Source organism: Oncorhynchus nerka, linkage group LG20 (assembly GCF_034236695.1).
Source record: "Oncorhynchus nerka isolate Pitt River linkage group LG20, Oner_Uvic_2.0, whole genome shotgun sequence".
In the NCBI taxonomy this organism is placed as follows: domain Eukaryota; kingdom Metazoa; phylum Chordata; class Actinopteri; order Salmoniformes; family Salmonidae; genus Oncorhynchus; species Oncorhynchus nerka.
This window is the reverse complement of record NC_088415.1, coordinates 53,473,446-53,488,586: the sequence shown is the minus strand read 5'-3', so window position 1 is coordinate 53,488,586 and position 15,141 is coordinate 53,473,446. Positions and strand designations below refer to the sequence as shown.

The following is a 15,141-nucleotide window of genomic DNA, read 5'->3' as shown; positions in this document are numbered from 1 at the left end:
TGCTGCCCTATGTACATAGACAATCACTGGCCACTATAATAATGGAGCACTAGTCACTTGAATAATGTTTACATACTGCTTTACTCATCTCATATGTATATATTGTATTCTATTCTACTGTATTTCAGTCAATGTCACTATTTATATATTTCTTAATTCCATTCATTTACTTTTAGATTTGTGTATTGTTGTGAATGATTAGATACTGCTGCACTGCTGGAGCTAGGAAAACAAGCATTTCGCTTCAACCGCAATAACATCTTCTAAATAAACTCAGCAAAAAAGAAACGTCCTCTCACTGTCAACTGCGCTTATTTTCAGCAAACTTAACGTATGTAAATATTTGTATGAACATAACAGGATTCAACAACTGAGACATAAACTGAACAAGTTCCACAGACATGTGACTAACAGAAATGGAATAATGTGTCCCTGAACAAAGGGGGGGTCAAAAGTAACAGTAAGTATCTGGTGTGGCCACCAGCTGCATTAAATACTGCAGTGCATCTCCTCCTCATGGACTGCACCTGATTTGCCAGTTCTTGCTGTGCGATGTTACCTCACTCTTCCACCAAGGCACCTGCAAGTTCCTGGACATTTCTGGGGGGAATGGCCCTAGCCCTCACCCTCCAATCCGACAGGTCCCAGACATGCTCAATGGGATTGAGATCTGGGCTCTTCGCTGGCCATGGCAGAACACTGACATTCCTGTCTTGCAGGAAATCACACACAGAACAAGGAGTGTGGCTGGTGGCACTGTCATGCTGGTCATGTCTTGATGAGCCTGCAGGAAGGGTACAACATGAGGGAGGTCTTCCCTGTAACGCACAGTGTTGAGAATGCCTGCAATGACAACAAGCTCAGGCTGATGATGCTGTGACACACCGCCCCAGATCATGACAGACCCTCCACCTCCAAATTGATCCCGTTCCAGAGTACAGGCCTGTGTAAAGCTCATTCCTTCGACGATAAACGCAAATCTGACCATCACCCCTGGTGAGACAAAACCGCGACTTGTCAGTGAAGAGCACTTTTTGTCAGTCTTGTCTGGTCCAGCGACGGTAGGTTTGTGCCCATAGGCGACCTTGTTGCCGGTGATGTCTGGTGAGGACCTGCCTTACAACAGGCCTACAAGCCCTCAGCCCAGCCACTCTCAGCCAATTGCAGACTGTCTGAGCACTGATGGAGGGATTGTGCATTCATGGTGTAACTCGGGCAGTTGTTGATGCCATCCTCTACTTGTCCCACAGGTATGATGTTCAGATGTACCGATCCTGTGCAGGTGTTGTTACACGTGGTCTGCCACTGCGAGGATGATCAGCTGTCCATCCTGTCTCCCTGTAGCGTTGTCTTAGGCATCTCACAGTACTGACATTGCAATTTATTGCCCTGGACACATTTGCAGTCCTCATGCCTCCTTGCAGCATGCCTAAGGCACATTCACACAGATGAGCAGGGACCCTGGGCATCTTTCTTTTCTGTAAGTTGTTAGTGTCTTAACGACCGTTCCACAGGTGCATCTTCAATAATTGTTTATGGTTCATTGAACAAGCATGGGAAACAGTGTTTAAACCCTTTACAATGAAGATATGTGAAATTATCTTTGAAAGACAGGGTCTTGAAAAAGGAACATTTATTTTTTTACTGAATTTACGTGTATGTGACTAAAACTATTTGATTTGATTTTGACCCTAACTGATCCCTTTTGTTCAACACACCTTGTAACTCTGCAGTAAAACCTCGTACACCCAAGTGCTTCTCTGCAACTGCCACCACATCTATTTTCTGTCCCGGCACCCCAATGTGGTGGTGGTTGAACCAGCTTCCCCCTGAAGATAGGACGGCAGAGTCGCTGCCCAGCTTCCCCCTGAAGATAGGACGGCAGAGTCGCTGCCCAGCTTCCCCCTGAAGATAGGACGGCAGAGTCGCTGCCCAGCTTCCCCCTGAAGATAGGACGGCAGTCGCTGTCCAGCTTCCCCCTGAAGATAGGACGGCAGAGTCGCTGTCCATCTTCCCCCTGAAGATAGGACGGCAGAGTCGCTGTCCATCTTCCCCCTGAAGAGAGGACGGCAGAGTCGCTGCCCAGCTGCCCCCTGAAGATAGGATGGCAGAGTCGCTGTCCAGCTTCCCGAAAGCACTACCTCTTCAAAGAGTATCTTAAATAATCCCCCCCCCTTTCTGACTTTGCTGATAGCTACTTGGAGGAAAAGTGTACTTACTGTGCATATGATATGTGATTGTCCCCACCTAGCTCTCTCAACATGAGTGCACCAACTAAGTCACTCGGGATAAGTGTGTCTGCTAAATGACTCAAATCTAAATTGACATTCCATTTCTGCAGTACAGTTTATAACCATGGCAATGAATGCTAACAAGTCAACCTTACTGAAGCACAAATTCATAATATTGGCATAGGCCTACTACTTACACCTGACCCATCGTCCTCTACTCTCTTCTCTGCCTCAGCACATGACACCTTCTGTTCTACTCTGACCCTGGCAACCTGAACCGGTCTCTCTCGCACTGGGCACTTCTGATCGCCAGCATCATGGGCACCCACACAATGTTTTTTTCCACCGATACTACACAGTCCCTTGTCATCCTGCACACTTCTCACATCTCAGAACCTCCCTCCAACAAACTGCAGCAACATGACCATGAGCATCGGAAACACCGTAGTGGGTTCAGCACAAACGCTCTCGCTGGATAACATGATCATCAGGTAAAGACTGCGTCAAAACGCAAAAGGACAATGTCTTCTCAGTTTCACCAAACGGTAGGCGTCACAGACACAGGGATTTTGTGAGGGTGAGGAACATTTAAGGTTTGCCAAAAAACTACCAGGATTCATTTCAAATTATAACTTTTATTTCATGAAAACAATAATTCCTTTTTTTATCTACTACTTCTGTATAATAAATTGCATGAAAACATCAGAATGAACATCAATAAATTGATTGATAGTATAAAAGCCTGGTACAGCATTTCCACAATGACATTTTAACCAAGATTCTTCACACAATATAACAAATATATCAAAGCCTTCCAGCTAAAGCAGAGTAGCACAAGGCAATATTATCAAAGGAAAAGATTGCATAAGAAAAAAAAACAGCTTTTTATAAGGAGCCAAGGTCTTACGGCTTTGCAAGGCATTAGATAGAGGATCCTCGTAGGAACAGCAAAACTAACCATAGATCAGTCTAGGCCAAAAGGGCAACATCATCTTACCTCTTTACAGACCAGTTAGAACACTTGGGAACTAGGACCATGTATACTGTGTGCAGAAATAAAAACGCATACAAACCTGAGACAACTGACAGGAAAACATCAAATATACACACACAAACAAAAAACCAAGGCATATACGGTCCAAGAAGGCACAGTCATCGCTACTACAGCATATCATGAATTCAGATCTGGAACGCTAACAGGACTGTGTATCAGAAGGGCACTGGGTAGAAGTTGCCCATAGGGGCAAATCTAGGATCAGTTTACCATCTCCAAATAATAACCAGAGAACACCACAAAACTGACTTTAGATCAGTGTTGATAGAACATTACCGACTCCGGCAGAAGTACTTTCACGCTCTCCAAAAAAAAACCCGGAGAGAAGTTCAGGCACCCTGTCAACATTAATACGTCTTCATCTCAAAGCCAACAGTACTGCTGAAAAAATTACACAGAAAATGCTTTTTGATTTAGATTTGTATTATTTCCGGAAAACGTGAACGTAAAGCCTGTAGTCGTTACTGGAAAGTTAACCGTCACAACAATCTCTATGGAATGTACCCTCCCCAAGAACAGATCAGCTACGACACGTTTACCACAAGCACCGATGGTGTGTCTTCTACTGTTGTGAGTGACAGTGTGAAGTGTGTGTTGAAGATTATCAAGTGTCACAGACATAAAACAATGTTTTAGGCGCAATATGCAGTAGCTCGCGGGCTACAGACCAAGGCCGTCTTTCGTGAAAGCTGGAACAGAATTGAGGATTTTAGGCACTTTGGTAGGTGAGAGTAAGAGCAGGGACAAATAAATGGCTCGTGAAGAGCTAACATTCGCGCAAAGCTTTGATCATGGCAGAGGAAAGAAAATAGAGAGGGGGAAAAAGCAGTGTGCAAGCTCCCGTGCATACAGTGAAGCTGAAGTGCAAACAGAGAGAGAAGCGCGGGAGTGGCTGTCGATTCCAGTGCTCGTCTATCGTCTTTGGTGGAGAATTCGAATGGCTACCATGTTGGTACCAAGAGTTGAAAGACAATGACACTCTACTTAGAATGCCTATTAGAATGTGATCGTCATGGAGTGCTTGGCGCCAACATGGAAGACAGTTTGGTTAACTCTCTGTGAAAAATGGCTCTGGTGCATAAGGGAATGTAAGAGACAAAGACTATACAGATCTGTCACATCTGTAAAATATATCAAATTTACATCACATCTGTCCATCATCGTTCTCAGAGGTCTCCCTTTTCGATCACTGTCCCCTATAGTTGTCTTGACTATGAGGAGATGACAGCGACCGACACTGATCAGATGTCTCGGGGCATCCTACTCCCTGGTCAATCCTGAGTCGGGGTCCTCCTCTGTCTTAACCTCCAGCTTCCCCTGCTTGACAGGGCAGGTCACGGGCTGTAACTGCAGAGTCACTATCTGACTGATCTATGGTGGTCTGTTCTGCAGTAGCAGCCTGTCTCTCACACATACTCCCCAGCAGCTGAGCGGTTCTGAAGACCGACCCGTGCTGACCGGTCTGCAGAGACTGAACGTTCTGCAGGGTGCGCAGCATCTCAGCTGAGACTATAGGCAGGTGCTGCTGCTGGATCAGACTGCCTCCCAGTGGTCGAAGAACTGTTCTGCGCTGGGCTGGGGATCGGGACTCGGATTCTGGGCCGGGTTGGTGCCACTGGGCTGTTGCCGGACTACAGCTGCTCTGTCTGGACCTTTGGGAACCTGGTCTAGAGGAGGGGGGAAGAGGAGGGAAAGAATGCTCGTAGGACGCTAAATCGTCCAGGGATTGGTCGCTGGAGGGCGGACTTTCCTCTGGGTCATCTGGAACGTCTCCATCGTCCTCATGATTGCCTTGGTCCTCCTGGTCTTCATCACCACTGATGAAGACCATGTCCTTGGGCAGGGAAGCAAACTGGTACACCAGCCTCTGGCCCTCCACCTTGTTCAGGATCCCACGCTGGTAGTAGTACCTGTTAAGAGACAGAGAGAGGTCAGCTTTGATACACACCTGCAGGACCACAGATAGAAAGTTAAGTTTTGTTGAAATGAATAATAATAATAATATGTAAGTTAACTACAGCGTACCTGAGAGCTCGGCCCATGGTCTCATAGTTCATGTCTGGTTTGTTCTTGTGTTTGCCCCAGAGTCGGGCCACAGCCTTAGAGTTGACCAGCTTAAAGATCCCTGCATGCCGATTGGTCCATTTGATGTAGCGGGGGCAGGCCTGTCGGTCTTGAAGAAGCTCAATCAGGAACTGCCACAGATACAGGGTGTTCCCTGAAACACAGGCAAATGAGAGGTGAGATTGAGTGTTCTGGTGTGTGTGTGTATGTATGTATATGTATGTGTGTATGTATATGTATGTGTGTGTGTGTATGTATATGTATGTGTGTGTGTGTATGTACATGTATGTGTGTGTATGTATGTATATGTATGTGTGTGTATGTATGTATATGTATGTGTGTGTGTGTATGTATATGTATGTGTGTGTGTGTATGTATGTGTATGTGTGTGTGTGTATGTATGTGTATGTTTGTGTATGTATGTGTGTATATGTATGTGTGTGTGTGTGTATGTATGTGTGTGTGTATGTATGTATGTGTGTGTGTATATGTATGTATGTATGTGTGTATATGTATGTATGTATGTGGGTGTGTGTATGTGTGTGTGTGTGTGTGTATGTGTGTGTGTGCGTACCTTTGCTGTATTTTCCCCTCTTGAATGTGATGTCCGGTGTGGGAGATTCAGGCCTTTTGGATTTCTTACCTGAAACACATAAGAGTTTTTATTTTACTGTGACAATGACATAATTGACATTGTAAATTACAGCAGTCCATAAAAAGAAATGTGAGAAAGCACAAAATAAGTAATATTGTCAGAACTGATGAGCAGACATGTGTGCTAAGGTTATGATTACAATTTATAGTTTGACGTGGCCAGATAATGACATAAGTCAAATTACAGTCTGACCTCTCTTCTTCGGTTGCTCGGCAACAGTCTCCCTCTGCAGCGTGACCCACTGCGGCTGGCCCAGAGCTCCCACAATGTCCTCTACTGACACCATCAACTGGTGGGTAACGGGCGATGTGATGACATCACCCAGGGAGGGAACGTACAGCTGGGCTAGAGGGGAGGAGACAAACACACACTGTTAGGGCTTAGAGCGTAATGAATGGGTCTACAAGGAGACCATTAGATTACATGATGTCAACATCTGCTCCAAATCAGTGCAGAAATATGGATGTTTGTTTGCCCTAGACAAGACACATGGTGACGGTAGTCAACAAGCTAAATGTTCAGCGACATCTGAAAGTTCACGCAAAGACCGAGTCAAGACAAGTTACTCACTGAGCTGCTAGCTAAGACTAGCTGTGTGTGTGTGTGTGTGTGTGTGTCTCTCTCTCTCTCACTGTAGTGCTGTTGGTCCAGAGAGAGGGATTCGGGGGAGTCCATGTTGAGGAGAGTCTCAGCTGCCACCAATGTTTCCATGGTTTCCTCATCTCCACTCTCACTGCCCTCCACTGGATAGAGAGAGAGAGAGAGGGGGTAAAGGGAAGGGATGGAGAGAGACGAGCTCAATATCGAGAGAAACGGTGTCCTAATGGTTCTGTCTGTAGGCCAACCCCTAGTGATGGGACAGCGGGAATAAACAAGGCGGCTAGCTAACTACTTCATCTGCGTTTCCCAAACTCAGTCCACGGGACCCAAAGGGTTGCACGTCTTGTTTTTCTGCCCCAACACTGCACAGCGGATAAAAATGGTCCAATCTGGATGATTAGTTGATTATTTAAATCAGCTGTGTAGTGCTAGGGCAAAACTGTGTACAGAGTTTTTGGAAACCGTGTACTACACTGTCAGTAAGCCCATCTTTCTTCCACAACGACAGTCTAACTGTATATTCGCAAGCTGGTAAATCGTAGCTTTAACAGAGATGATGCTAAGGTTGCAACATGCCACCGGTAAACGATTGACAGTGAGCTATCTAAAAGTAGAAAATAAATAACAAGCTAACGTTGTTAGTTGCTAAATGAGTTCAAAGTTAGGTTCGCTAACTAGCTAGACAGTTAGAGGAGTAGACAAGTAAAGTTACAAAACCAATTTGCCACAAACTTACTTGCATAGACTAAGATCCTCGCTTAATCAATAATTACTTCCACGAACTGTTTCACTGCAGAGAGCCACATGATAATCAACTTTACCAAAACTGCAGCAGCCACAAGAAGACGTGTTTTGTTTCACTTCCTGGATTTGAGAACTTCTCTGATTGGGCCAAATGCGATGGCCATAGTACGCATGTGCACAGACAGTTTACAGTCCCCTCATCAACACGAGCAGAGACAGCTAGCTAGAGTATTTATTTTAAGCTTTGTTAGAAACAAGGATCGGACCCTTTCACGCTCTCCAATTTTCGACTAAAATGACACCCAAATATAACTGCCTGTAGCTCAGAACCTGAAGCAAGGATATGCATATTCTTGATACCATTGGAAAATAAACACTTTTGAAGTTTGTGGAAATGTGAAATGAATTTAGGAGAATATAACACATTACATCTGGTAAAAGATAATAACAAAGAAAAAAACTGTTTTCTCCAGTTTTTTTTACCATCATCTTTGAAATGCAAGAGAAAGGCCATACTTTAGATTTTGGCCACTAGAAGGCAACAGTGTATGTGCAAAGTTTAAGACTCATCCAATGAACCATTGTATATCTGTTCAACATGTTGCATCAAGACTGCCCAAATGTGCCTAACTGGTTTTCAAGTTCATAACTGTGCACTCTCCTCAAACAATAGCATGGTATTCTTTCACTGTAATAAATCAAATCAAATAGCTACTGTAAATTGGACAGTGCAATAATTACCAAGAATTTAAGCTTTCTGCCCATATCAGATATGTCTATATCCTGGGAAATGTTCTTGTTACTTACAACCTCATGTTAATCACATTAGCCTAAGTTAGGTTTTAAGTTAGGTTAAACTATATTGATTTGAAACTGCTCTGTTGTTAAATTTCAGTAGTGATACATGTGCCACAAACACAGCAACTAGCTTCATAGGGATCTCTTTGTAGTGTGGTAGCTAAACTATCTACCATAGCTAGCTAGCTAACTGGCTAACTCACTGCTTTAGCACACTCTGCTAACCCTGATGTCCTTGCCGTGTCTGAATCCTGGCTCAGGAAGGCCACCAAAAATTCTGAGATTTCCATACCCAACTATAACATTTTCCGTCAAGATAGAACTGCCAAAGGGGGAGGAGTTGCAGTCTACTGCAGAGATAGCCTGCAAAGTAATGTCATACTTTCCAGGTCCATACCCAAACAGTTCGAACTACTAATTTTGAAAATTACTCTCTCCAGAAATAAGTCTCTCACTGTTGCCGCCTGCTACCGACCCCCCTCAGCTCCCAGCTGTGCCCTGGACACCATTTGTGAATTGATCGCCCCCCATCTAGCTTCAGAGTTTGTTCTGTTAGGTGACCTAAACTGGGATATGCGGCAGTCCTACAATCTAAGCTAGATGCCCTCAATCTCACACAAATCATCAAGGAACCCACCAGGTACAACCCTAAATCTGTAAACAAGGGCACCCTCATAGACGTCATCCTGACCAACTGGCCCTCCAAATACACCTCCGCTGTCTTCAACCAGGATCTCAGCGATCACTGCCTCATTGCCTGTATCCGCTATGGAGCCGCAGTCAAACTACCACCCCTCATTTACATTTAACATTTACATTTAAGTCATTTAGCTCTTATCCAGAGCGACTCATCACTGTCAAACGCTCCCTAAAACACTTCTGTGAGCAGGCCTTTCTAATCGACCTGGCCCGGGTATCCTGGAAGGACATTGACCTCATCACGTCAGTTGTGGATGCCTGGTCATTCTTTAAAAGTAACTTCCTCACCATTTTAGATAAGCATGCTCCGTTCAAAAAATGCAGAACTAAGAACAGATATAGCCCTTGGTTCACTCCAGACCTGCCTGCCCTCGACCAGCACAAAAACGTCCTGTGGCGGACTGCAATAGCATCGAATAGTCCCCGTGATATGCAACTGTTCAGGGAAGTCAGGAACCAATACACGCAGTCAGCAAAGGCCAGATTCTTCAGGCAGAAGTTTGCATCCTGTAGCTCCAACTCCAAAAAGTTCTGGGACACTGTGAAGTCCATGGAGAACAAGAGCACCTCCTCCCAGCTGCCCACTGCACTGAGGCTAGGTAACACGGTCACCACCGATAAACCCATGATTATCGAAAACTTCAACAAGCATTTCTCAATGGCTGGCCATGCCTTCCGCCTGGCTACTCCAACCTCGGCCAACAGCTCCGCCCCCCCCCCCCCGCAGCTACTCGCCCAAGCCTGTCCAGGTTCTCCCTTACCCAAATCCAGATAGCAGATGTTCTGAAAGAGCTGCAAAACCTGGGCCCATACAAATCAGCTGGGCTTGACAATCTGGACCCTCTATTTCTGAAACTATCCGCCGCCATTGTCGCAACCCCTATTACCAGCCTGTTCAACCTCTCTTTCATATCGTCTGAGATCCCCAAGGATTGGAAAGCTGCCGCAGTCATCCCCCTCTTCAAAGGGGGAGACACCCTGGACCCAAACTGTTACAGACTTATATCCATCCTGCCCTGCCTATCTAAGGTCTTCGAAAGCCAAGTCAACAAACAGGTCACTGACCATCTCGAATCCCACCGTACCTTCTCCGCTGTGCAATCTGGTTTCCGAGCCGGTCATGGGTGCACCTCAGCCACGCTCAAGGTACTAAACGATATCATAACCGCCATCGATAAAAGACAGTACTGTGCAGCCGTCTTCATCGACCTTGCCAAGGCTTTCGACTCTGTCAATCACCATATTCTTATCGGCAGACTCAGTAGCCTCGGTTTTTCGGATGACTGCCTTGCCTGGTTCACCAATTACTTTGCAGACAGAGTTCAGTGTGTCAAATCGGAGGGCATGCTGTCCGGTCCTCTGGCAGTCTCTATGGGGGTGCCACAGGGTTCAGTTCTCGGGCCGACTCTTTTCTCTGTATATATCAATGATGTTGCTCTTGCTGCGGGCGATTCCCTGATCCACCTCTACGCAGACGACACCATTCTATATACTTCCCGGCCCGTCCTTGGACACTGTGCTATCTAACCTCCAAACGAGCTTCAATGCCATACAACACTCCTTCCGTGGCCTCCAACTGCTCTTAAACGCTAGTAAAACCAAATGCATGCTTTTCAACCGTTCGCTGCCTGCACCCGCACGCCTGACCAGCATCACCACCCTGGATGGTTCCGACCTTGAATATGTGGACATCTATAAGTACCTAGGTGTCTGGCTAGACTGTAAACTCTCCTTCCAGACTCATATCAAACATCTCCAATCGAAAATCAAGTCAAGAGTCGGCTTTCTATTCCGCAACAAAGCCTCCTTCACTCACGCCGCCAAACTTACCCTCGTAAAACTGACTATCCTACCGATCCTCGACTTCGGCGATGTCATCTACAAAATTGCTTCCAACTCTCTACTCAGCAAACTGGATGCAGTTTATCACAGTGCCATCCGTTTTGTCACTAAAGTACCTTATACCACCCACCACTGCGACTTGTATGCTCTAGTCGGCTGGCCCTCGCTACATATTCGTCGCCAGACCCACTGGCTCCAGGTCATCTACAAGTCCATGCTAGGTAAAGCTCTGCCTTATCTCAGTTCACTGGTCACGATGGAAACATCCATCCGTAGCACGCGCTCCAGCAGGTTTATCTCACTGATCATCCCTAAAGCCAACACCTCATTTGGCCGCCTTTCGTTCCAGTTCTCTGCTGCCTGTGACTGGAAAGAATTGCAAAAATCGCTGAAGTTGGAGACTTTTATCTCCCTCACCAACTTCAAACATCTGCTATCTGAGCAGCTAACCGATCGCTGCAGCTGTACATAGTCTATCGGTAAATAGCCCACCCATTTTTACCTACCTCATCCCCATACTGTTTTTATTTATTTACTTTTCTGCTCTTTTGCACACCAATATCTCTACCTGTACATGACCATCTGATCATTTATCACTCCAGTGTTAATCTGCAAAATTGTTTTTTAATCTGCTTTTACACCTGCATTGCTTGCTGTTTGGGGTTTTAGGCTTGGTTTCTGTACAGCACTTTGAGATATCAGCTGATGTACGAAGGGCAATATAAATACATTTGATTTGATTTGATTTAATTATTCGCCTACCTCCTCATGCCTTTTGCACACAATGTATATAGACTCCCCTTTTTTTCTACTGTGTTATTGACTTGTTAATTGTTTACTCCATGTGTAACTCTGTGTTGTCTGTTCACACTGCTATGCTTTGTCTTGGCCAGGTCGCAGTTGCAAATGAGAACCTGTTCTCAACTAGCCTACCTGGTTAAATAAAATAAAAAACACCTTCCATACATCACACTGAATGTACTGACTGTACGATGTCTTCATCAGCTATTTAGTTTTGCCCAGCACTGGTACTTATGTGGATATTACCCTCCTGTTTTACACTGACAGTTTCTCTCAGGAGCTGAATGAAGCCGTGGAGCCTAAACCCACATCCTAAAAAACGCCAGACCCCTTACCCTAAACACTAACCGCCAACATCTTACCTGAACATAGGCCTCCTAAAGTACTACAAAATGATGTTAAGTCCTCTGTGCCTGTTTCTGTCTCTGCAGGTGCTGTTGATGATGCCAAGAAAGCCCAGCAGCTCAATCCCAGCCCTTCCATTTCCCTTCATGAGACCAGGGCAAGTGTGTGCATGTGTTGTTACCTGTTGTTAGCAGGTGGTCGTCTGTGTGTGTCTGCTCACAGGCCAGGCCTGAGTAGGAGAGCAGGTGGGAGTGTGGGACCTGCTCCACTATCACCGCAGGAGAGGCCAAGTGCTCGTCCAGCTGCAACACAGAGGGACAAATGATCTGTCATTCCCTTTAATTCAGTTCTAATTCATTCTATCCAACGCTTTAGGGGCATATAAATTCCGATATTTTCAAAGTGTTTGATATTGTAAATCAATTCAAGGGTATTGGGTACGACTACCAGAAACTCAGTTCAAGGGAAAGTGTACTAACATCTGTGCCTTAAGGTTCCAGCCTCTAGGCAGAGGTTGTAGTACACAGACATACAGTGAAATGAGACGAGATGGTATGGTGATAGAGAAATGTAAGTGAGCAGACTACTTTCGCTGTTGTTTTTTTGAAATAGCTCAGTGTGTTTCTAATGGACATTGGCGTGGGATGCTTCAAAAACTACGGCTGATGTCATCATGGTGTCATGCCTGGCTACTGTATGTCTCGACTCTACCACTGCGTTCAATAGTGGTTCTACACTGACACGCGATTCCAGAGGAGGCGTTGATGCTTTATCTGTTGGCGTACACACACACACACACACACACACACACACACACACACACACACACACACACACACACACACACACACACACACACACACACACACACACACACACACACACACACACACACGGTCACTCCCACCTGTAGTCCGTTATTCACACGGTCGCTGGCATACTCAAAGATGAGTTCCGTCTGCTGCAGCATGGCAGACATCCCAGGAGACTCTGATGGCAGCTCTACGATGTCTTCATCCTAGCATTCCACGTTAGACGTCCAAACAGTTTCACACCCTCTACGTTTTTAGGTCCCAGAGCACCGGATATGAGTTAAAAGTGTCAAATCACAGGTTCTGTGTTTCATAAGTTCCAGAGCAGAGTAAGTTGTATACAAAGCTTCCTCCAGCACAGTAACTAAACTGGCGAAATGAAATAGCTGGCTAGCTAACCAGTTGCTCACTCCAGCGCAGTGGCTAGACCCCTCAGAAGAGTGAGTGTTGGCTTGGCTTTGCTATTTGGCAAAATTGTCGAGATAAAATCCTGCAGGCCTCCTCAGTAGACGGTCCGTAGATGAAATGCTGAACAAGAGCATAGTTACTTGTTTTCTCTTCTTCACAGTTTCTATTCTCGATGAGGAAGTGTAGGCCGCCAACGGTCCTGTGGTCGTAACCTGCGAAAAGGGAACAGAGACAGAGGGGTGGGGGTATGGGGGGGACGGAAATAGAAAAATATATAAATAACATTAGAGAAGGTTCTTCAGGGCATGATAACTCTACATGTACTCTACATGTGCCACACTCTTTCGGATCAAACACACACCTTGAGCAAAGTGCAGACAATGAACAGGATCACATGATCAGGGCTCTCTAAACTCTGCTGGTAGAACAACAGTCTGTTAGGAAGACCCAGGGCAAAAACAATGTCTGCCAAGCTGAGCCAAGACCTCTTACAACCAGCAACTATTTATATACCTTCCTCTTATCACGTTCTTTATTCTGTTCTGTCTTATTCTCTCTCTCTGTCTCTGTCTCTGTCTCTGTCTCTCTCTCTTCTCTCTCTCTTTCTCTCTCTCTCTCTCTCTCTCTCTTCTCTCTCTTGCACACGCTGCTTTCTTATCTCCCCTTCCAAAGAAGCCAAACCAGCAACAGGAAAGAAGCTTCCGGAGTGAGTCATGAGTGTGTGTTATATGAGTGTACTGTATGTGTGGAAGGGAGGTAGGGGAGGCAAAAACGAGCAGCTGTGTCTGCTCAGAGGTCCTAATGCTCAGGTCACACAATGGGCATCTGCGTTAGGGTGTGTCTGTGTCGTGTGTCTGTGAAAGGAAACTCCTCATTTCAAGATATAGTGTTTTTCCTCTGGTTCGGTATGCTAGGAATGTGTTTGGAATAGCTGCTATGAGAGATAAGCACAGAACTAACAGACAGACACACAGGGTTAGATTACTACAGAGAGAAGGGTGGGGGAATCACAAAAGGGGCTAGATAATGATTGATTGTGTATTTGACGTGTGTTTAATCTCGTTAGGATTTCTTCCACATCTTCACACATATGGGATTAGTTGTTAAACAACAAACAAGTTTGACAAACCTACATCTGACAAATTGACATCTTCATCCTACATCATTAGGTTACATATACTTGGTCTGTTGTTCCACAGAAATGTGCTTATACAACCATCATCACTGTGTCTGAAAGACACAACCCCCAACCTTATAACCCTGCCCTGGCCTGTCCTCTCTGCATTCACGCCAGGCATTGTCCATGATGTCAGTTAGATAGGATCACACACACATTCCTGTATGCCTCTGGTTTCTTTCTCACTCTCCTCCACTCACTCACCTCCCTATTTGTTCACTCACTCAGTCACCCACTCATTTTCTCCACTCGTTTACTCACCTGTCCTCTTCTCTTCAGGCAGTTACTGACTGCTGTTAGCACCAGAAAATCCTGTTTCTGCTGTTGCTGGTCTACCATGTCCCCTTGCTCCCTCCTTCTCTCTTTCTCCCTCCCTCTGTCCCTCTTTCTCTCTCTCTCTCTCTCTCTCTCTCTCTCTCTCTCTCAGGTGTCAGGTTGCAGCTCGGTGACAGGCACCATGACGACAGTTGTTATGCTACACACCTGCGTTTACCTGATCTCCTCCCACTCTACCCTTAACCCTTTAGGAGAAAGAGAGAGAGAGAGAGGAGACTTCCCTAGAGAGACAAAGAGCTGCTCGCAGGGCAGACATGCATGCTGTAGTCATATGCCTATGCATTTTGAATGCCAATATGTTTTCACAGGAGACTTCTGGGAATGCCAAACAGAAAATGTCTCCATTTGCTGTTCTGTTTAGCTTGTGTTCAGCAGATATTGTTGCGATATGTGTTGTTGCTTGCATAGCATAGGGTATAATGTGATACTTGATACTTGTGGCAGCACTGGTCACAATGGAGAGGAAAGCCTGTTGGTAGTCTGTTGGTAGTCTGTTGGTAGTCAAGACTGTTCAACCCCCTCCTCCACACTGCCCAATGTGGGTTTCCTGTTTTAAGCTGACAGCGTGTGCGTGT

At 45.6% G+C, this 15,141-nt stretch overlaps 1 protein-coding gene across 4 annotated transcripts; it reads right to left on the bottom strand.

Moving 5' to 3' along the window:
• Positions 1-2,846: 2,846 nt before the first annotated feature.
• On the bottom strand, positions 2,847-14,592 carry LOC115102759 (ETS-related transcription factor Elf-1-like). 4 transcript variants are annotated; one of them, XM_029623028.2, is made up of 8 exons: positions 14,492-14,592; positions 12,741-13,265; positions 12,015-12,135; positions 6,637-6,747; positions 6,197-6,349; positions 5,924-5,992; positions 5,311-5,503; positions 2,847-5,195 (listed from the first exon to the last, which is right to left on the bottom strand). In XM_029623028.2, the coding sequence occupies exons 2-8, from the start codon at positions 12,810-12,812 to the stop codon at positions 4,586-4,588; spliced, it is 1,329 nt and encodes a 442-aa protein (XP_029478888.2). In that variant the 5' UTR covers positions 12,813-13,265; positions 14,492-14,592; the 3' UTR covers positions 2,847-4,585. The 4 variants fall into 4 exon arrangements, with proteins under 4 accessions (XP_029478888.2, XP_029478889.2, XP_029478890.2 ...); XM_029623029.2 differs by lacking the exon at positions 14,492-14,592 and adding an exon at positions 13,415-13,583; XM_029623030.2 differs by lacking the exon at positions 6,637-6,747.
• Between the last annotated feature and the right edge of the window lie 549 nt (positions 14,593-15,141).